General features: G+C 41.6%; 1 protein-coding gene across 1 annotated transcript; it reads right to left on the bottom strand.

The window, feature by feature from the left end:
- Positions 1–1,712: 1,712 nt before the first annotated feature.
- LMAN1 (lectin, mannose binding 1) lies at positions 1,713–22,625 on the bottom strand. Its single transcript, XM_026715431.2, has 13 exons — positions 22,353–22,625; positions 17,409–17,563; positions 16,616–16,723; positions 16,426–16,487; positions 14,255–14,354; positions 11,930–12,053; positions 10,340–10,398; positions 8,518–8,650; positions 6,706–6,899; positions 6,538–6,608; positions 5,931–6,087; positions 5,362–5,483; positions 1,713–3,389 (listed from the first exon to the last, which is right to left on the bottom strand). The coding sequence occupies exons 1-13, from the start codon at positions 22,597–22,599 to the stop codon at positions 3,353–3,355; spliced, it is 1,569 nt and encodes a 522-aa protein (XP_026571216.1). The 5' UTR covers positions 22,600–22,625; the 3' UTR covers positions 1,713–3,352.
- Between the last annotated feature and the right edge of the window lie 1,013 nt (positions 22,626–23,638).

The raw sequence follows: 23,638 nt of genomic DNA, 5'->3' as shown, positions 1-23,638 counted from the left end.
TGCCTTCAGGGGCTTTGGAGCAGTGGTCGCCAACCGGTGGTCCACGGCCCACTGGTGGTCTGCAAGAAAATTTTGGTGGTCCGCAGAGAAATCTCACCCCCAGAGCACCCCCCACAAAGCAATTAATCCAGACTGCACAGGAACACAAGGCTGTGCTGCCCACATGCCCCTTGGGAACCCTTCCCGCCCACTCACTCCTTACCCGGCAAACTTGCCTGCTAAATTGCTATTTTTCCTTTTTCCGACCATCAGCTGTTCTGCTGTGCCATTAGCTAGAAAGCAGGAAACCATTGGATTTCTTGCTTTCTAGATAATCTTTAGATCTTTGGCTCTGAACCTTCCTTACAACTGAAACTTCTATTATTCAGTGCAGGTAGCCGATGGCAGAATGATAGATCTCTGAATGAATCTGTGATTCTGTGAGCAACTCAATTTGCCTACCTGCTTTGCCTGATTTGGGGTAAAGTTGCTCTTTTTTATAAAAAATTCAATATTTATATAAATATTTATATCTACATACAAGCCATGCCCAGCCAGTCACATGACCAAACCACACCCACAAATTAGGCCACACCCACAAAACTGGTTAAGAAATTTGAATCCCACTGTATGTGTGCGTGTTTGTGTGTGTGTGAGAGAGAGGGACGGAGGGAGAAGTTAGATCAGATCTCTCTCTCCCACCAACTTTAGCAAGCCACCATCAGTTAAAATTCATATTAGAGGCCCCCGGGATTTAAAATTATGAGTTTGGTGGTCCCTGAGGTCCAAAAGGTTGGCGACCCCTGCTTTGGAGAATAGACTGACTTTCTGTTATTTGTGGCAGCACCTTAGATACTGGAAGACTGCTATCAAGTCACTCCTAGTCCTTTTCATGAAACCAGCATACCCAGTTCCTGCAAACATTCTTCATATTAAAGCTTTTAGTCCCCTGATCATCTTTCTTGCTCTTTTCTGCATCTTTCTAAAGCCTCAATGTATTTTCAACATACAAACAGAACAGTGCTCTTCAAAAATATACAAGAATTGGCAACTACATTTCCAAAGTTTCTATGAAAAACTGCACCTCAGCAGCAGATGAATTGTACTTCCAGTTAAGAGAGAATTCTGCAATTATTGGCACTGTGTGTGATGTGTGTTGCATGCAGACACTTTTGGGTTGTCCCGGTTCCTGACAACTGCCTGGATTGGACAAACCCCTGCAGTTTTCTTGGCAAGATTTTTCAGAAGTGGTTTGCCATTGCCTCATCCTTCCTAGTGGTGAGGATCACTGGCGCAAAATCACCCAACTGGCTCAGTACCCAAGGAGAGACTGAAACTCACAGCCTCCTGGATTCTAGCCTGATGCCTTATCTCTATCCCAAACTGCCTCTCTTCTATCATTATTCACGATGGGCTTGTAAAATAATTTCACTGCTGCTACCCTTAAAAATACAGGCAGGTCATAAAATGTGCATTGTGTTCCTACCAATATTCAAAATGAGACTAGAAATGTTTCATTATATGCCACATGGAACTATATGGAAAATGCAAGTATGGAGTAGTAACCTTTCACAATTATGTGCATTTCATGTATTGGTTAGGACATGAGGGATCTTATATTGAAATCTGTCCACTTGCTAATTATTGTCGGGATATGAATTCCAGTCTAACAATGCTCTTGAGTACAACATTACTGTATTTTACCCTCTGAACACAAGATACAATACCACCGATTGCTTCAATATTTTAATTCTCAGCTGGGTAGATTCACATTATGTCAAAAAGAAAACATAGACATTTATCTACAAGATATTTATCATGACCCAAGCGTTTTCCAAAGAAAAATAATGCAACAGAAGCCACTTTTTTCTGCATAAAAGCAGCGTCTTCTTTAATGAAAACTCAAATCGCACAAACCCTTTGATTTCGTAGGTCATTTTTACAACATACATTTGGTTTTAATTTGCCCAAGGCACCTGTAAAAACATTTGCTGGTGTGAAACAGAATGGATCATCTTTTGAGTGATTTGCGTTGAGAAAAATAAGTCTGCTTATTTGTCTTCAATTGTGAGTTGTAGGAAGGTATTTGGCAACTGTGTTTTTTTCAAAACTTGGTGGAAAACATCTGATTTCTAAAACCTAATATAACATTGCCAATATCTTTAAAGGGAGAGAATTGCATAGAATTGTTGTGTTTCTCAAAACTGCAAACAATGCCTTCAAAATATGTAATACTGGATTAAATTGAACATTGCTTGTCTTATAATATTTTAAGTTCAGAGGAATTTGAGCACTTGACGATATGAGAAAGCTGTTCTACTGGAATTTCTACATGTGTAAAAAATGAAGCTTCAAGTTAATACTATACAGGCAAGACGCAGGGCAGAGTAAAATCACATTTGCTGTTCTGGAACTGACTTAAGAAGGATTACATAACAAGTGGCTAAGACTTAAGAATACTTGAAGATGAAGAACAATACCGGTTCAGCAAAAAGAGGAGAAAAAGCCTGAATTTTTTTTTTAAACAATGCCATCAGGATCTATTCACAATACTCCTGGCTTTGGAGAGGACCAAGTTCAGTTTGAATTTTAACATTTAATGATAACGTTTTGAAGATCACCGCTGTCCCATATTCTCCCAAGTCAGATGACTTTCAAGACCATGCAAGCTAGGATCTCTTCGTTGAAGAGGCATTAAAAAACCCTTTTACAAAAGTTATGATCGATGTGAATACAACGAATACAAACAACTGTATCAAAACATGCTAAAAAGAGCCTCTTCCCACCTACCTTTTCCTACACAGAAAAATGGCACCATTAAGAACTGAACTGTTCTATAAACTGAACCCCGCTTGTCACTGTTTCCACAAGTCTATCTTTTAAAAGTTGAATTGGCAATATCTAACTCTGCTCATCTAATGCTGCCCACAAGGTTACACTGAAAAAAAAAAAATTCTCTGCAATCTTATAGCTCTAAAAGGGGATGCAGTTTCAGAAAGCTTGCCTGCCTGCCTTTCTTCCTGAGACACACAACAAGTATTATACAGCTTGTCTTTCTGCCTTCCATGATCTCCCCAAATAAGGATGTAAAAACAAGTGTGAGAAATACTTTTGTGCCAAGACCTTACTTGGGATATATTTTGACAATGAAGTAAAGGTATTTTCCATCCACCCATCTCTCCTGGATGCTCAAAGGCAGAATTTATCTCTTTTCTGCCTTGGAATTGGTCCATTTTATAACATCGCAATCCATTATTCGGTGTACTTAAGAAAGAACTCAATAATTTAAAATATTGAAGCATTTTCAACACTAAAGGATTCCTGCCCTCTTCTCCAACTAGTGCAATGCTTTCCATGCACAACAGAGAGGCCATCAAAAGAATTTCTTTGCTGCTGCTTCCTGCTGACTCCTGCAGACACAACAGAAAGATAAATCCATTAGCTCAATTCACTTTAGAAAGCTTTTTGTCGGTCTCGATAACCTGTCTTTCAGAACCAGGAATGCTCTGGAATTTGGAGGAGGAGACAGGGAAGCCTCACCTTAAGCTTCTTGGGCTAAACGTGGCCTTTTTAGTACTTTAATCTGAAATAATTAAGCTCACCTTAAGCTTCAAGGTCTCCAAACCAACTTAGGCTAACTACTGAAATAAGATTAACAATTACTTCAGATCACAGTGATCACAGTGAAGTGACTGACAGAAGCTGAGCTATTTAGCCCAATATTATTTCCCACAAAATACCTTATAGTAAGAAACCGATAATTAAATTAGACTGACGTAGAAGGCTAGGAGCACAGTGGCTCACCTGGGTAGGACCCTCGGTTGGAGGTTAGCAAGCCTATGTTTGAGACCCAAGTGCTGCTGTAGAAAGTGTGAGCTCCTGTCCTTCGTTCCAGCTCCTGCTGGGGACATGAATGGGAAACACCCCATGCCCCAATTGGGTGTCCCCTGGGGAACAGCTAATGGTTTCAACCCATAAGTTCCTCGGTGCTTAAGACACATATGCAATGAGATAGACAAGGAACATACACTGTCCATTTTGTGTTGCAAGAGGAAAATACCTCACAGAAGAAATTGGAAAAGACGGTGCTTAATTTTTCCTTGCAGGTGTTTGCAAAGACTCGTTTAGTTGCTGATAGAAGAAAATATGTGTAGCTGAGGGTTGAATTGTGGGGGTCCTTGGTGCCCTCAGAGCTTGGTTGTTATCTTGCATACGTTTTATTACTCAATTAAGTTACCTGCTCAGGTAATGAATTATGTGTACAAATACAACCAAGCTCAGAGAGCACCAAGGACCCACACACTTTTACGTGCAATACACATTTCTACTTGAATTCTTCCTCAAGGAGCACAAGGCGGCTTATTTAATATTTTGTCCTCTCCGTTTTATTCTCATAACAATACTACTGTATATTGAAAGCTATGCTAAGAAAGATTTGCTTCATCACCGGGACTTTTACCCAGACCCTCTTGGGTCCAATTTCAGCATACTCAGTTCAACCCTCTCCACCAGCCATGAGCCCCTCCCAACTTGGACCCCACATTTAACACCCAAGAAGTGAAAGGAGGGGAGGGAGAAACGATTAGAGGACAACACGTATGCATTTCCATGACAGCAAAAGAGCTTAAAATCTTGTCCGTCCTGTCCCTTTTTTCTTGGGAATGCAGATTTCAAAAGGTTGCTAAAGAGCTGTGGTGGCACAGTGGTTAGAGTGCAGTACTGCAGGCTACTTCTGCCAACTGCTAGCTGCCTGCAATTTGGCAGTTCGAATCTCACCAGGCTCAAGATTGGCTCAGCCTTCCATCCTTCCTAGGTGGGTAAAATGAGGACCCAGATTATTGAGGGCAATTTACCAACTCTGTAAACTGCTTAGAGAGGGCTGTAAAAAGCACTGTGAAGCAGTATATAAGTATAAGTGCTATTGTTATTGCTAAAGTGTGTGAGAACCAAGTATTTCCTCAATGAAGGAGTGTTTTGATGAGGACAGGTTCTTGTTGTTAAGTTCCCCAAAACTCCAAGAGTGCACTTTAAATCTTAAGCAAAAGAAGACCAAAAGGATCCTAAATAGTTACATGTGACAGTGAGAATGTGAATTATAAGGGTTTTTTTTTAAATGCACGTTTGAAAATTCCTAAGAATAGCAAAGACTCCACAAACATAATGGCAAAAGTGCATTTGTACCAAGGCACCAGCATCTTAAAACCTATGGTGTCAGGGATAAGCAGCATCTCTCCCTGTGTTTCTTACAATTTAATTTTATGTGCCTCATACGTTTTTAGGGCTTGTTTAGAACAGACCCATGTTCATTTCTGAGCCACTCATTCAGTTCTATTCCTCGAGGCTCCTCCCCGTTTGCAAGGTATGTTCCAAGTAGACACTTACCTGTACATGATGTAACTAATGAAGAGTAGCGTCTGGAATGCTACAAATATAAAGAAGTGTGTTGTGGATAAACATGATGGAAATTTTGGCAACTCTGGACATTTGGGTTTTTCATTTGATGGCTGAAATTACAAACAAGATGATGATTTTTCAACAAGCCGAATCCATGAGTGTACTCAAAATCATTTATCAAAAGCATTTATCATCTATCAAATTAAAACATATGAAGAACGGTTTCAGGATTTGGACATGGCTAGTCTGGAGAAAAGAAGGACTAGCGGGCACATGATAGCAGTATGCCAGTATTTGAGTGGCTGCCACAAAAAGGGGGTCAATTTATTTTTCAGAGAACCTGAGGGCAGGACAAGAAACCATGGATGGAAACTAATCGAGAGAAGCAACTTGGGATTGAAGAGAAACGTCCTCACAATGAGGACAATAAACCAGTGGAACAGCTTTGCAATTAAACAGGGACAGGGTTTTCCAGTCTCATCTATTATGTTGGCTTTGGGGGACACCACTCCTCCCTTTCACACACCCCCCAAAAGGGTGCAAATAACAATAGATACCATGTTCCTCTGGACTAAATGCTCAATATCCCTCTTTACGACATGGAGATGTTCCTTAATGTCGTTGAAATGCTGTGTGGTTTCGTAGATCCCACCAGAGGAAGCGGGGTGGTGCTGAATGCCAGTGACGAGACGCTGAGTTTCCCCCATGGAATTTCTGAAAAGAGAGTCAAGAATGCTCACATCAGAGATGCTGTTTAATGCACCTGAGCTTTTAAAATAAACATACGTCAAACATGAACTGAGCTGAATTGCCTCTTGAACCCACAGAACGAATGAAATGGAACAGCCGAGCTAAAGTTCCACATTAGTTGAGACAGAAAGATCTCAATCTCCTTTCACTAATGTTATATGACTTTGTTTACCCAAGCTCTGCATTAAGGACCTCAAATGCATTTGCTACATTGGTAACACTAAGGGTCATTTAAAAAAAACAACTGTATATGGATAGACCATCTAAAAATAAGCAGAGTGTGTGGAATTTCAATGAGCAAAAAGAAAGAGAACTACTTATTGGAATAGTTCACACCTCAACAACAATCTTATAATGTGAAATCTCTGTTGGACATAAACTGGTATGTTATGTTTGTCACACATGAATCCTTACTTCATTTCCACAACTTGTCTCAGAACCTCTTCTTGAGCTTTTACAATATTGTCAAGCTCTAACTGGGAAGCCTGTAATTTAAAAAAGAAACATAGAACTGTTAGCGAAAGGACAAAACTGTCAAAATACAGAATTGTATTTTGCGTAACATGTGTACTAACAATATACCTGCCCTTGATGGCTAGGGACATTTGACCCTCTTTTGGAAATCTCTTCTGTTATCGTAGAGACGTATTTTCTCTGTTCATCCAGAATCATGTCTAATTGCCTGTTCAGCTGTTTTATTTCCAGGTGAATTCGAGTTTGGCCTTCGAAGATCTGTCTCAGCTCACGATCACCCACCGTCTCATAGATATCATCCACTTTAAAACAAAACCACACAAGTGAGACATTCTGGTGAGTCAAACGATTCCAACCTAACTGCATTTAAACATATACTTAACCACTTGCTGTGTTTTGATGTGAATGTTCTGAGTAAGACAGACAAACCAGAGGGAAGCACAAGAGCAGTTCTAAATAAGAACTGTCTACTTGTGATATTTCATAATATTATAGACCTATACATATCTGTGCCTGAAGCAAATCCCATTTATGAGTCTTGATGAAGTAACAGGACTTTCATCCAAGTGAGTGGATGAAGAATTTCAAGGAGAGATTTTGCAGGACAAAGTGGGGGAATCTGATGGAACTATTTTGAGTTCACAAATTGTATTGGTTTATCAAAATATAAAATACAAAATGTACAAAGAAAAATAAAGGTAATGGAAAAAAGTAAGGGGAAGAGAAGAAAGTGCAGGGCAGAGGGGGAAAAAAAGGCATCGATTTCCAGCTCCTTTTGGTGCAGTATAATATGGTAATAATTTGAGATCTTAGCTTTTTACTTTTGTGTAATAATATATACCAGCCATTTCTATACCATCAAAACAATCTAATTGGCAAAATCGAAAGTCAACGTTTCATTTTTCTCCCCACAAGCACAAAGCCCATAAGCGGTTTCCAAGGGGAATCCGATGAAACGATTTATAACCAAAAGCAACTCAGGCTCTTCTCATCTTTTAAACCAGGTTTATAAAAAATAGTATTCTAAAAAACAGGAAATAAAGCCACCAACGGGCAAAGGTAAACTCGCAATATCTGCAGGTTTGAAGGTTGCACTAATTTTGTTTGGCATACTAAAGGCCACAATCCTGAAATGGACAAAACCAGAATCCGTTTTCAGAATGGAGGTCAGAAGGATTTTAAAGGAATGAAACAGGGGTCCTAAGGTTTTGCACATTTTAAGGCCCCAATAACATTTCTTAAACCCCCTTCCCCTCCAACACCACACCTCTCCAAACCAAACACCCGCCCCCCAAAACTAAGGAAAAAAAGGAACTTTTTGCTCTTCTTCATGCTAGAAGGCAAGGGAGAGGTTTTGGAAACAACCACAATAAGCTTTTGGGCAGGGTACAATTCCCCTACTGCAGAGGAGTCTGACTAGAGGAGCCTGCAGTTCTATGATTTTTACAGGGGAATCCAGAGGGAAAAATAAAGAAACGATCTTTGCTTTGCAATGCGTTCTGTCTGCTATACGCATAAGTTCCTTTAGCATCTAGGTAAACTATGCAGTAGGGCAGAGGTCCCCAAACTTGGCAACTTTAAGACTTGTGGATTTCAACGCCCAGAATTCTCCAGTCAGCATAGTTGGAGTTGAAGTCCACAAGTCTTAAAGTTGCCAAGTTTGGGGACCTCTGCCCTACTGTATAGTTTACCTACATGCTAAAGGAACTTATGCGTATAGCAGACAGAACACATTGCAAAGCAAAGATCGTTTCTTTATTTTTCCCTCTGGATTCCCCTGTAAAAAATCATAGAACTGCAGGCTCCTCTAGTCATTCTGGTTTTGTTTCTCAACAAACCAGAAAGAATGCCCATTTAGCAAAGCAATTCTTTCAATGAAGACTTGGCTTCCTACATCGAGTCTAGCGCTTGACTGCGTACCTGGCTGGCCTTGTGTGTCCGGATGCTCTTTCTTAAATTCCTCTTTCCTTTTGTCCAACTCTTCCTGGAAGTGCTGAAACTCTTCTTGATATTTCTCCTTGTCCTTTTCAGCAATGTCTGTATCTGGTGGAGGCTACGAAATCAATTCTGAGTAAAAAGGCATCCTAAAATTTGACAGGCACTATTGGCATCAGGCACTCTTGCGTTAATATTTTGGGGCATCCAAGGAACACTTTGAAGAAGCTGAACTGGCTCATAGGTGCAACCTGATTGCCTTTACAAGAAGAGAGGCTCTGCCTCTGCCTCTCTCTCTGCCAGCTTCATTCCCTCTTCCCCCTCAGAGCTCTCAGGTTGCCTTGAAGTTGGCCCTGACTCTTACGCCTCCTCCTCATCTGATTTGGTTGCTGGAGGGGCCGGCGGCCAACAGGACACAACACCCTTCCTTCTGGGAACATAATTGTGTGATGACGACTGCCTGAATATGGTTAAAGTACTCCTAGTACTAACTTTCGTTTCTGACCTCTCTAATCTTCCACATTTTCCTGGCATAATTAAAATAGATGGAAAGACCACAAAACATATACATACTCTACATCTATAATTCCATTACAAATCTATAATTAGCCTGTTTTTTTTTTTAAAAAAGTTTAGTTTTCCAAAAGAATCGCCCTCGGCTCGTGTTGTTTTCTGAGATCGCGAGCCTAGAGCTCAGAAAACAACGCGAGCCGCTGCCACCACCACCTCCTCCTCCTCCTCCTCCCAAGCGGACTGAAAGCAGCTGGGGCTGAGAAAATGAAGCCTAGCGGAGCCGAAGCCATGCCTAGAGCTCAGAAAACAACGCGAGCCGCCGCCACCTCCTCCTCCTCCTGAGCGGACTGAAAGCAGCTGGGGCTGAGGAAACGAAGCCACCTCAGCTCGCGTTGTTTTCTGAGCCTAGAGCCAGGGCGCTTTCATTGCATGGTGGTGCTTCTTGTTTCAGGAAACACCAGGCATCGTTGCTGCCCTCTGAGGGGAGGGCGATTCTGGGCTGCGCGATTGGGGGACTTCGTGGCTTTGGGTGGGTGGGTGGGAGCGAGGACGGATGGAGTCCGCGAAGCGGGGCTTGCCTGCCCTTGCTGGCTGCCTCTGCTTCCTTAGGGGCGGGGAAGGGGGCTCATCTGGACCAAGGGTGAGTCTCCCCCTCAGTTTCCCCTGAAGGATCTTCTGTCGCTTTTGCCTTCTCCCTATATCTTCCCTCTGTTAAAATCCCCCCACACACACACACTTATTTTCAGGCGGATAGATTTCGTGTCTGAGCATTCTCACATGACGGTGGGTCTTCCCCCCCCAAAAAAAGAGTTAAATAAAGAAAAAACAATATATCCTCATGCAAGAACTTTTCTGCTTCCGATTACGCCCATGCTTACAAGTTGCAAAGGAAACACGGAAGCGGCTGCCAGCTCCGGAGCTCCACACTATTTTTCTTTCAGAGGGAATCTCACTCGAGTATAAGCCAAGGGGTTTTTTTTTCAGCACAAAAAATGTGCTGAAAAACTCGGCTTATACTCGAGTCAATAAGTTTTCCCAGTTTTTTGTGGCAAAATTAGGTGCCTTGGCTTATATTCGGGTCGACTTATACTCGAGTATATACGGTACTCTACTCAAAGTTTTGACATAGTTGATTTGCAACATAGTTCCATATTACTGTCCTGTTTCATTGGGAATGCTCTCTCTGCATATTCTTAAATGTCATTTTCAAGCATTAAAACAAATGCAGAAACACCCTTTCTTCCAAAATCCACAGTGAGCATGCAGAACAAATATGTAACCCAAAGATACCTACCGTCATTTTGCCAGGCTCAGTCAACTGAAATGTTAGGAATGACAAGACATCATGGTCATCTAGATAAAAGGTTCAGAAATGTGTCAAAAGAATTAGTCTACATTATCCTAACTCAGTAGAATGACTTAGCAATTTAAAAGACATCTCAATTCACACATTATCTGGCCAGGAACACACAAAGGTCAACAACATTAGGAATGTTGTATGTATGAATGTTTGTCTATGGCCAAAACTGGCAACACACTTTCATTAACTGTGGACTAATAAGATGGGATCCACATCGAAGAACAGCAAGGAAATGTGAATGAACTCACTCATTTTAGTAAGCTATGCTTTTTCTAACCATGTGGGAGGAAATTTATGTCTGAGGATAGATACATAGATAGATAAATGTCTAAACCAGTTGTGCATATTTATCACAGGTTGCCTTGGACAAAAAGCAGAAGGGGGCAAAGGAGTTCCCTACAATTCTAGGTTCAATAAATGGTTTGGCAGATCTTGTACATCAATTTTTTAAAAAATTACTTAATCACAAGGGCACATTCTAGTTCTCTGCAGGTGAATTTAAAGGTGAATTTCAAATATTGGTCATCCAAAACACTTTATGGTCTGGATTTCAGCCATGGCGTTTCCTTTTCGTTTGAGGTGTTCAATGTTTCACTTTGGTTCAATGTTTCTTAGCCTTGGCTGGGGAATTCTGAGACTCGAAGTCCAGACATCTTAAAATGGACTAAAAGTTGAGAGACAATGCCTTTGTTATTATACCAATGCATAGTTGGGTTCCAAGGGACCACTGCTGCTTTGGGCTTACATTCCTCTATACCCCAGTCCTCTCCTATAAGATCCATGGAACAATGAACTGGACACATTTCAAAGCAGACTGAGAGATTAATGGACACTGAAAAGAAAAGGGAATTCTTTTTCTGAGAATAAAGATAAAAGTTCCTCTCGCACATACGTGCTAATCGTTTCCGGCTCTAGGGGGCGGTGCTCAACTCCGTTACAAAGGCAAAGAGCCAGCGCTGTCCGAAGATGTCTCTGTGGTCATGTGGCTGGCATGACTAAATGCCGAAGGTGCACGGAACACTGTTACCTTCCCACCAAAGTGTCCCCTATTTTTCTACATGCATTTTTTACATGCTTTCAAACAGCTAGGTTGGCAGAAACTAGGACAAGTAACGGGAGCTCACTCCGTTACGCGGTGCTAGGGATTCGAACAGCCAAACTGCCGACCTTTCTGATCGACAAACTCAGAGTCTTAGCCACTGACCCACGGCGTCCCATTTTCTGAGAATACCAGTCCTTTAAACACACCTTCAATTTAGATTAGGGTGTGGCTGAAAAGGACACGTCTGTCATCTTCTACATGACGTAAACAAGTGGCAAGGGGACCACTGCTTGATCCCATACACTCAGTCTATTTAATTTTTCTGTTGCCATCCAGAAAGACAATCATCTTTGTACCAGCCTCAGGGTTTTTCTTAAACAGAAATTAAGTCTGCAGGCATTTTGACTCAATCTATCCCAATGACAGAAAAAATTTCTTGGGCAAAATAATCAGCGGAAAAGTAACCTGAATGGTAAAATCACCTGCAAGGCCACCTGTTGCTGCAGAGATGCCAAAGTAGCCCTGAGGAGGCAGTACCATGTTTTCAACTTTGGCACAAAACTCATAGTCTTCTTTGTCTGGAGTAAAGCCATTGTTTATTAATACCTTGGAAGAAACAAGACAGAGATGACGTTACTTGATACAGAATTAGGCCATTTATCTATCTCATGGTTGCCCAACCTTTTGGCTTGGCTGGGCTGCACGTTACAGGTGTTATGTCTATCTTACATGCAGCTCTATCATTCCTCTCTATTGTAGTTGTTTCCTGTATCACATAGCCACTCTAGGATTCATCTCCATTGATTCTGTGATGCATTTCCTATTCCTGTTGTATTACTCACTCTCTAGCACACAGGTCTCCAAACTTGGCAACTTTAAGTCTTGTGGACTTCAACTCCCAGAATTCCAGTCAGCAAAGCTGGCTGACTGAGCAATTCTGGGAGCTGAAGTCCACAAAGTTGCCAAGTTTGGGGACCCCTGCTCTAGTAAAATGGTTTCTGCACAGTGATGGCCTGTAGTGTGCTTACTTACTCTACATGAAACAGAAAGTAAAGAGGAATTGCCTTGGATGGCACATAAAATATATAATATAGTGAATGTATATAAACCAGGGGTCTCAAACACAATTTACCTGGGGGCCGCTGGAGGCAGAGTCTGGGTGAGGCTGGGCCGCATAATATTATACTTTATATTATACTTTATATTTACATTATACACTAATATTATACTTTCATATCAGGGTGGGGGCTACAGGATATCGTCCTGTGGGCCGCAATTGGCCCGCGGGCTGCGAGAACGAGACCTCTGATATAAACAGTCATGGTGGTGCAATGGTTATAATGCAGTACTGCAGGCTGCTTTGGCTGCCAGTCGGCTGCCTGCAGTTTAGCAGTTCGATTCTCGCTGGCTCACAGTTGACTCAGCCTTCCATCCTTCCAAGATCGGTAAAATGAGGAGCCAACGTGTTGGGGGCAATAGGCTGACTCTGTAAATTGCTTAGAATGGGCTGTAAAGCACTGTAAAGCGGTATATAAATCTAAGTGTTATTGCTATTGCTAAGTCACAATAGCAATCATGCAGGGCCGCATTACTAGCTATCCAGAGCTGCATGTGGCCCATGGACTGCAGGTTAGACAGGACTGGTCTATGAACTGAAGAAACCTTTTAGATTAGAAGTGAAACATTTTTAAGGAAAAAAAACAAAACAAGAAAGTTCAGTTTCCTTTTGGAAAAGCATTTTTGGGACAACCATGACCTGAATTACTAAGAATCTTTATAGACACTGGTCCATCTAGTTGATCTGTACGTAGTTCATTAGTTGAATAAGACAACTAAGGCTTTTCTGCCAATCCTGTGACCTAAATCATTTTAGTAGAAATATTAAATTATGTCAGACAAATGGCTTTTTTCAATTATCATCCTCGGCCAGTATGATTATTTTAAAGTCCATGAAAAATCTCTTTTGTCCTCCAAGGAATTGAGTCTTATTATCTGCACCTCTATAGCTGTCTGGTTTGGTTCTGCAACCCAACAGGACAGACACAGACTTCAGAGATAATTAGGACTGCAGAAAAAACAATTATTTCCAACCTGCCTTCTGTCAAGGACCTGTATACTGCACCAGTCAAAAAAAGGGCTATGAAAACAGACTCCTCACATCCCGGACATAAACTGTTTCAACTCCTTCCCTCAAAACGATGCTATAGAGCACTGCACACCAGAATAACTAGACACAAGGACAGTTTTTCCCTGAAAGCCATCACTCTGCTAAATAAATAATTCCCTCAACACTGTTCAACTATTACAAGTCTGCACTACTATTACTGTTAATCTTCTCATCACTCCTTATCACCCATCCCCTCCCACTTGTGGTTGCATGACTGTAACTTTGTCGCTTGTATCCTTACGATCTATATTGACTGTTTCCTAGTATGATTTGATTGCTTATTGTACCTTATAACTATTATTAAGTGTTGTACCTGATGATTCTTGACTCTTGACGAATGTATCTTTTTTTTTAATGTATACTAAGAGCATTTGCACTAAGACAAATTCCTTGTGTGTCCAATCACATTTGGCCAATAAAGAATTCTATATATTCAAGACAAAACAGTCTGTTTCTGGGTCTCAAGCTTTGCGTCTTGGGACTGAGAAAGATCTGAAAGATCTTATCGATGGTGATACATTATGACTGCCACACTTCTCTTCCCACTTCCAAAGTATACTTTTAACTCATGAGTTCCTATTTAAAAACACATCATTAAATATACATATGGGACAATATAATAAGAGCTGGAATTACTTACAGATAGTGTCTTCTGATAGTAAATAATCTTTGTACGGATGGGATAAGGCTTGTTACGAAAATCTCTTTGACATGATGCCAACGCTTGCGTGGATCCATCACTTTAAAACAGAAACATCTTATCAATACAAATTTGGCAAGTCAGGATAATCCACAGATGAAAATTAAAGACCCATGTACACGACATACGGTCCATCTGAATAACATAAAATAGAAGCTGTCTAGAAGTAGTCCTTGACTTATGACCAGGATTGGGACCAGAACTTCCACTTTTCCCTTTTTTGCCATGATTTTTAAGCGAATCACTGCGGTTGTTCAGTGAAATCAGTGGTCATTAAGTGAATCTGGTTTACCCCATTGATTTTGCTTGTTGGGAACCTGCTGGTAAAGTCACAAAAGGTGATCAGATGACTCTGGCACATTGCAACCATTGTAAAAACATGCCAGTTGCCAAGCACCTGAATTTGGATTATGAGGCTCCAGGGATGCTATGATGGTCATAAATGTGAGGACCAGTCATAAGTAACTTTTCACAGGGTTTTTTTTTTTTGCGTTGTAACTTTGATTGGTCACTTAGTGAATGGTTGTAAATTGAGGACTACTTGTATTCAATGAATAAAAACTACAATCTCACCAAATAACACCTTAGCCCATGACTGAAATACTTAATATCTAAACCTGGATTAAGAAGAAGTATGGTTATTGTTTACTGTGGCCTGCGCCAGCACACATCCATCATTAAGATGTCAGTCTTGAACCTGGAATGGATGTGGGAAGGCTCATGAAACAAATAAAAAACCCTGGGAACAATGGATAAACCTTCTGAAAAGACCTCTACTTTAACAAACTAGGCAGCTGCAAGATTACAAGCAGGAGGTATGTCCTTAGTTAGGTTGGCGGTTCATGGTGAGGGTAGCAAAAGGTTGGCATTGTCACCATACATGAGGAGAAGGTGGTGAAGTTATGAGCTGAGGAGATGGCAGAGCAAGGACTAGCGTGGCAAAGAAGAAATGAGCCAAGACTTTTAAGGAATCTGATGGGAAGGATAAGAAAGTGGGATAGAATTTCACTTTTAAGAGACAAGTGACAAAAATGATCTAAACTGCTCTAGCCATTGAACTTCTACCACTTGGCCTGGGGACCGAGAAATGTATTTTCGAGCCAATTTGATTGCTCATGCTTGGGTAACCTTATGAGAGGACTGCTGCAATCTGCTCTACATTGGAGCTGCCCTTGAAAAGCAAGGGAAAATACCCGAACAAAGCTGAATACCCCCCCCCCCACATATATATTTTCGTAGATTTTCACAGGTACATGTATGCAGGTCTTGGCGTGTTCGGGTCTTTTCCCGTGTAAGATTGAGAGTATCTTGGCAACGTTTTGATGAGGTCCCACTCGCCAACTTCAGGCTGGTGCTTTCGGCTCCGTGCTTGTGCGAGCAAAGTGTGATTGGAGCTGCTGTCTCCCTATATACACTGGTGGGGAGGTTGACTGTGTTGTCATTTCTTGATTGGTTGATGGAGTTGATGTTTGCAGATTGGCTGGGACTCGTTTGTTGGTGAGGGCTAGTTTCCAGATGTCTGGTAGGTGGGAGGCATCATCCCGTTTATTCATGTTACGGGGGTGTTTCTCTATTTCGATGGCTTCCCTGATTATTCTCTTGTTGAAGTGTTCAGTATTGGAGATTAATTTGGTTCCCTCAAAATTAATGTCATGTCCTGTGGCTTTAAGGTGTTGGAAAAGGGAGGAAGTATTTTCTTCTTTTCCGACTGTGTTCTTGTGCACGCATCACAGAACACAGAACGCAGTCAGAAAAGAAGAATGGTTTTTTCTTCATCCTGATTCAAGACTCCCAACCAATCAGGATGAAGAAAAAACCATTCTGGCACAGCATAGGCGAGCACCAAATTTAAAACAGAAAAGGCTGTAAAAGTCTGACTCACAGGTGAACTCAATACAGAAGCCTGATGAAGGCAGATGAGATTCTGCCGAAACGTTTCTACAACTTTAAAAGCACAACTATAATGACGTGGGAAAATACCCGAACAAAGCTGAATACCGTACATGTAAGTACCCGCAAAAACTTAAGAAAACATAAAAATATAAATATAAATAAATAAATATTATTTTTCTTCTGGAAAATCAAGACAGATCAGATCAAAGTCAACCTACTTTTGATGGTCATAATGGAGCTTGCCATTATTGCCGACAACAATCACTGCAGGGTTGTTTTTCTGTGAGGGAAGGAAATAAAAATAAGCATAAAGATAGGACAAGATATGAAGACTGAAAAACCAAGTAGGTCCAGACAAATTATTTAAAGTTCAACCCACAGCATATCCCTCAATGTCCTTTCACTCACCTTTGCATCGTTGTCAAAGGAGTCAAAGAAGATGCCAACACCATTCCAGTTATCTGCTGCACCAAAAACTGGGCCGTCTAATCCTTGTCCATCAGTATACCAGATTGCCTGTTCAGACACATGAAAATCTGAGCAATTTGTAGGCACTCCCAATTCATGTAACTGCCACGTTTGCAAACGCCCGACCCATTCCCATCCCATTCATGTTGGAAGGCACCATTTAACCCACTTAACCCACCAACCTGCTTCTGGGTTGAAAGGATTAGTTGGTGACATCACCATTGCCCATCACCAAGGACCCATGGAGGCTCCTTTCCTGCCCCCACCAAGGAGCTGAAGAGGACGACAAGAGTTCAGCCCGCCACAGAGCAGCACTCGGGCCTCAGAACGCAGTTTTGTTAACCTCCAACCCAGCATTTGCAAACTGCAGCTGGTATTACGTCTCCCCTTTTTAGAAGAGCTTTATAGCTCCTGCTGCCTTAAGAAAGTTCAAAACATTCTCAAAGATCCATCTCATCCTGGGCACCCTTTTAAAAAAACTATTACCATCTGGCAGACGGTACAGAATTAAAAAAAGCAAGGACAAATAGGCTGAAAAACAGCTTCTATCCCAGGGCAGTAGCTCTGTTGAATTCTACTGTATAGTGCAGTGTTGGTGTGGTGTCAGGAGTCTTCAATTCAATGTGTGGAGTGTGAAGCATGTGTGTTTGTGCTTATTTTCATGATGTGCACTGAAGATGGTGTTTGATTTTGTTATACGATGTGCAATAACAATAAACTAAACTAAACGTACCAATCCATCAGCTCCTACTCTTCCTCTTCCAGTCACTCGGAAGGTCACCTCAATCTCCCAGTATTCAAATATGGATTTGCTTTTCGTCCATACAGATCCTCTTTGGCTTTTTAATGAAGGAGTTATTCTGATCTGATCGGCACTGGGGATAGCATCTAAAAAGGAAGACCACCATTTTTAGTAATATGTCAAAAACCATACTTGTTAAAAGAATTCCCCCAAAATTACATTAGATTTTTTAAAAATCCTGCCTTTATTATTTGTTAAAAAATAACTCAAGCTAGCAAACACGCTTAACATTCCTTTCTCCTATTTTGCCCACTACCACCTTGTGAAATGAGTGGGGCTGAAAGACTCACTTAACAACCGCATCGCTTAGTGATGGAATTTCAATCCCAATTGTGGTCGTAATTCAAGGACTACTTTGACCACAATGAACAAAGCTAGTCATCGGGAACACAAAAGCACCGAAGGTTTTAAAATCTGCTTTTAAGTTCAGAAATAGCTGTTTGCCTCGCTAGTCGCCTCCCAGGTTTCAAATGTAAAAGAAATTTCTGGGTTGGGGAGTGCTTTTGGAACTTGAGTTAGCTTTGCAAATTGTAAGGCTGGAACTTCAGGCAATTTTAGTCCTAAAACACATTACTATATATATCTGGGATGTAGAAACCAAACAGTTAGTTTGTGGATACTGTAGAGTTAGATCTGGCATGAACCAGATACATCCTAGCAAGAACAAAGTAGCATTAAACAGTGTGTAGCATAGCAGAGAGCCAGGAGTTTGTTGGGCACATCCAGCTTGGCAGCTGTTGTGGTTTGCCAACAGCAGGTGCAGACGGCAGAGGTCTCTGACAGCGAGGACGAAAGGGAACCAGTCAGGGAGGCTAGGAGGACTTGGACGAGGGTCCTGTGTCTGGTTGCAGGGATGGGGCCAGGACTATCGGAGAGTGGGGTGCTGCCTTCGGAGCTTTTGGAGTCTGGCAGCAGTGAAGCAGAGGACCTTGGGGAGCCTGCGCCCAGTGCACGTGTGTGGGCAGGGCTGCTCGATGGAGAGAGCAGTTGAAGCAGCAAGGGCAACTCGGGAGTAAGGCTGGAAGGGGATGGCCCTTCCCATAAGGGATAAAAACCAGCCCTCGGGGATATGCTCTTTGCTGGAAGCAAAGAAGTTCTTTAGACTCTGACTCCTCGTTGAAGCCCTGCGAACTCTGGTTTGTTTGTGAAACTTGTTGGTTGATATTTATCAGTAAATAGATTTCTGGTCTTGGCAGCCTTTTACAACCTTGAAAAGGCTTGCTTTTATCTAGGACAATTAAGTTTAAATAACCGTTGGTTGGGAATGCAAAGAATTCCCAGTGCCACATTAAAAAAAGTTTTGCTTTTATACACAGTTTGTATTTGTTTAATTTGAACAAGGCTTGGGTCAGAACAGCAGCCCCATTGGATCCTGGACCCCAGTGAATTGATTCTCTGTGTCTTGCTTCTCTCTGACTTATCAAAATTAACTAGCAAAATGAAATAAGATTTAGGCACTCTTGTTTCTTTCATATTGGTTAAGCTCTGCATTAAGTCTTGCAGAGATAGATATGTTATCCAGCAGTATCGAGATTAAAGGAATTCAGGACCTAATCCAAAAGAAACTCCTAATCTTATCACGGGGACACACACACACACACACACTGTGCTTTTCCTGAGCTAGGCACTACTGTACACAGTTTAGAACAGCGGTCCCCAACCTTTGGGGCAATGGGGACCGGTTTGGAGATAAGTTTTTCTGTGGAATGGGGGCAGTGTTCATGTGCTGCCTGCATCCCATGGATGGGGCGCTTGTTTGCACGGCCCTGTTTCTGGCATGTTGCGGCCTGTTTGCTGGTCTACGGACCAGAGATTGGGGAACCCCGGTCTGCAAAACAGACCTCAAAGAATCAATTTTCATAAATGAAAGGCAGGCTGACCGTACATCACAATATATATTTATATTCCATTTTGCAGGTTATAGTAAACATGCATAGTAAACTCTTCAATTGCAATACTATATTCCAAAAGGTGTTAGGAAGCACGCTAATAAGCAACAATTTGTGTAATCTGATTCCAAATTGTTTTAAAGATTAACACAGCACTTTCTTAACTGTTCAATTCTAATTTAAAAGCTATTAGGTTAAATGCTAGCTTTTGTCCAGGAATTGGAGTTAATATCAAAGGTAATTTGCTTTGTATTTCCAGTGTTGATTTAATCAGTAACAAAAAGTCAACATGTCACTTTTTTTAAAAAAAGCAAAGCCTAGAGTCAGTTGTCGCAAAAACAGAGTTCAAAAGTAACAACTATTTAATGTTATCAGCATCAGATAAACAATTTATTATAAATTAGGTTGGATAAAAAATTTAAAAGTGTGTCTATGTACCAGGAATGAGTATTCTGATCATATGTAAGACAGGACAAGGCAGTCTTTCATTCTACAGATCAGGGATGTCCAACCTTGGGAACTATGGACTTTTAAATCTCAGAATTCTGGAATTGAAGTCCAGAAGACACCTCTGCTGTAGTGATGAATCACCATATTGCCAGAGTTTATACTGTCAATTCCAAAATTTGACTCAACTACTCAAGAATAGGAAATTGAATGGCAAATAATCAGGAACTGATTGACAGGCCAAAAAAAAAAAAAAGGAGACATCAGCTTAGTTTTACACATTGAACAAAAGATACTCAGTCATATTTTGATATTTGCATTCTATCTGACATATGAACAAGTCACTCCTTTAAATCTGATCTTTAACTTCAAGTCTAGGTAAGATTAAGAAGAAATGAAAGCATGTTATTATGCTAAAGTTGAAATATCCAATGGATCACATTTGCCATCTGTTCATATGCATTCTAACCGTATGGCAGAATATAAATTATCACCCTGCAGTCATGAACACAGACAAAAGACATTTCTAGCTATAAAGATTAAAGCAGAAGGGTATTATTTCAAATTTAGTCAACTTATATAATAGAATAATTCCAAAATAGAGCAGGAAAATATGAATTTAATGAAGGAACCAGGGATCCAAAGACCTCTTACTGAAACACCTTCACACCTCAATGTTGTATGATATGGTTGATTTCATATAATGAAAGGTAATTATTAGTCATCTGCCTTAGAAAACAGAATTCTCAATGGAAACAGTAAATAGCTGAAATACTCTACTAGCAGGTCCTGAAAACCTAAAACCTTTTACAAATTATGATTTAAGCACATAATAAACTTTAACAATAAAGTATTATAGTACCTGTACCAATACATTATGCCACAAAGGCAAAAGTGCGAAGAATGCCATCTTCCATTATAGTAGAAAAATATTAACGTAAGAGCTGGAAGACTTCTCAAATATGAAATTTTAAAGTTTGACTTCAATTATTTAGTTTCCCAAGAAGGAGAAAGGTAACTTTTACAATTTTCAATGACAATGTTAAGTAAGTATGGAATAGAAACACCAGGAAGAAGGGGACTACTTGCAGATTTTGAGAGTAATGGAAAGTATTTATTAGTATAGAAGAGATAAGATTATTTGAGAATTCTCATTCCACTCATCCAACATGAGACTTCATGGAATCTTCAAGATACTATTAAAAAAATCTTGCTACATATGATATGGTGAGTATATGATCACTTGAACAGTAATCATATGCTCACTATATCATATGTTGCAAACAGTGTTATTTTTTTATAGGCTAGTGTTTTTCAAAAGATGCATGGATTTCCCTAGTCAGGGAAATTCTGGGAGTTGATGTGCATACATTTTAAAATAGCCAAATATGGAAAACACTGGTATACAGTAATATGGTCAATCTGGGTTTGATTTCAATGAGTACATTTGCCCAGGAACTTGATAACATTTTGTATCCTACTTACCCTGGTGATTGTATTAGGTTGCTCCAAAACATTGGCAATGTGGACCAATGCTAACCTACTCAGAGCATCAAATTTATTATGTACATGTTGCCTTTATTATTTTTATAAACAATTCAGGGTGACAAAGATTCCTAATACTCCTCCTTACTCCTATTTTCACCAGAACAACAATCCTGAGTGTTAGGTTGGGTTGAGAGAGTTAGACTGGTCCAAAGCCACCCACCTGACTTTTGTGCCTAAGGTGCGACTAGAACTCAGTCTCTTGAGTTTTAGGCCAGCACCTTAACTACTACAGCAAACTGGTTTTCTTTTCCAGATATCCTCATCAAGTAGAGCTAAATGCCTTATGGAGATTCCCAGTCATCCAGGTCACCAAGCTGTCTCAAGAAAAGTCCAGTTGTCTCTTGAAAAAGCCCCTTTGGGATTCATCAAGAAGAGAAACTTTGGCTTTTGCCAGGTAGATAAATTGTGGATCAAGTAATTGCTTTTCTATTACCAATTTCTAGGGATTTATAAGATGAATCTGCACAGGAGAAGGCAATATGTCTGTGCTAATGGTTCAAGAGTGATTAATGGGGTTCACTCCCATTAAGAAACACTTTGATGGATTCTTTGCAATATTTATCTCTAAAGGGCAAGTTGTGAAAGAATACTTTATAATTCTTTCAACCCACACAGATAACTTTGTAGCTTTGGGCCAGTCACTCTCTCAACCCAACCCATCTCTGGGATTGAAAAACGAAAATGTCCATTCCTTTACACCCATTCGCATTAAAGAAAGATGAGGCGGCAGCCGACAAAGGCTGGATGTTACCTTTGGAGAGAAGACGGCGATGCAAGAAAAATCGATTTTTTTTAAACACTCCCCTAAATCGTTTTGATATGTTCCTATTAAGACTATAGAGAAATCTCTTCCTTGATTTGTAAGACAACCACGAGCCCCACAAGCTGAGCCGCCAACCAACTGCACTCTGTGTATGCCCAGAGGCCCTTCCCAAGGGTCATCGCTGATCCCTCAGAATAGATCCCCAGATCAGGAACGACGGCTACTTACTGCCCGTAAATACCCAGAAGGGCACCGATCCGTCCGGCTGCACCAAGTGCGGTCCCTTAAAACTGTACTTGTATTCGAACCGCCGGTGAGGCCCCGCCGCACTGGGACTGCCGTCGCTCTCCGCCTGCCCTGTGGCGTCTGCCGAGGGGAGGAAGCGGCTGCTGAAGCACAGACACGCGGCGACCAAGAGCTTCCTCGCGGTCACCACCGCCGCCGAGCCGTCCCTCCCAGCCCCGAGCGCCACCATCTTGGACTCCCTGCTGCATGGAACCCGGCTTGGCCAACAGGGCGCTCGCTGATTGGTCCGGCCGCCAGGAGGGCGGTGCCTCCCGCGGCCAAAGGGCAAGGAATACGGTAGCTTGCTCATAGAGGGCGGGGCGTCGTCGGCCACGCCTTCGGGCCACGCGCCGAAAGCGAAACAAGTGGGAGGGGGAAGAGCGGTTATTTCGGGCTTGCGTGTTAACGGTCGCTCGGTGTCTTTTCCGTAACGGGGGCGGGGAGGGGGAAGCCACATTTCCACGACCATTCATTTATAAGGATTAACTAGTTTAAAGCAATGCTGCCGTGGGGACGGTTGATGGGCAAAGGAGAAATACAACGCGGACGGCTCGCTTCTCTCTTGAACTGGCTTGGGACCATCATCCAGTAGCATCTTGTGGGGCGGGGAGTGATGGCATTTGTAGTCCTTCCTTGGCAGTGGTGGGATTCAAATTTTTTTTTACTACCAGTTCTGTGGGTCTGGCTTGGTGGATGTGGCAGGGGAAGGATACTGTAAAATCCCCATTCTTTCTTCACTCCACTAACCTACTTTCCAGCTCCATTCTCCTGTGCAGGGCAACCAAAGAAGACCCAGCCAATTAGCTGGGACTCCATGGGAGGCAGAGAAGAGGTGGGAGCAGGGCCAGTCAGAGGTGGGCTTTGCCAGTTCTCTGAAATACTCAAAATTTCTGCCACCGGTTCTCCAGAACTGGTCAGAACCTGCTGAATACCACCTCTGGTCCTTGGCTTCTTGAAAAGCGGCCGGTTCAGGTGGGAAGTCTAGGCTGGTCAGGAGAAAAAAGAAAAGGTAGTCTGAGTACAGGTGGTTCTCGACCTACGACCACAATTGATCCCCAACGTTTCTGTGGTTAATAAGCGAGGTAGTGGTCGAGTGAATTTTGTCCCACTGAAAGGACATTGTGACATGAATCAATCTAACCGTTGCTCTTTGCATCTGTTAAAGTTGCTTGTACTATTTTGCTAAGGATGGAAATCATTTGTTTGCATAAGTGCACCAACGTGCCTAC

This window comes from Pseudonaja textilis, chromosome 2 (genome assembly GCF_049901715.1).
Source record: "Pseudonaja textilis isolate UNSWEBS1 chromosome 2, rPseTex1.2, whole genome shotgun sequence".
Lineage (NCBI taxonomy): Eukaryota > Metazoa > Chordata > Lepidosauria > Squamata > Elapidae > Pseudonaja > Pseudonaja textilis.
This window is presented reverse-complemented; position numbering and strand designations above follow the sequence as displayed.

Excerpts from the sequence above, each read along its gene's own strand:
- LMAN1 (XM_026715431.2), bottom strand. The coding sequence starts at position 22,599 with ATGGTGGCGCTCGGGGCTGGGAGGGACGGCTCGGCGGCGGTGGTGACC. Across the intron at positions 17,564-22,352 it reads CTTCTGGGTATTTACGGGCA|ATGCTATCCCCAGTGCCGAT; the intron begins GTAAGTAGCCGT and ends CTTCCTTTTTAG. Across the intron at positions 6,900-8,517 it reads GGACACACAAGGCCAGCCAG|TGGATGATATCTATGAGACG; the intron begins GTACGCAGTCAA and ends TTTGTTTTAAAG.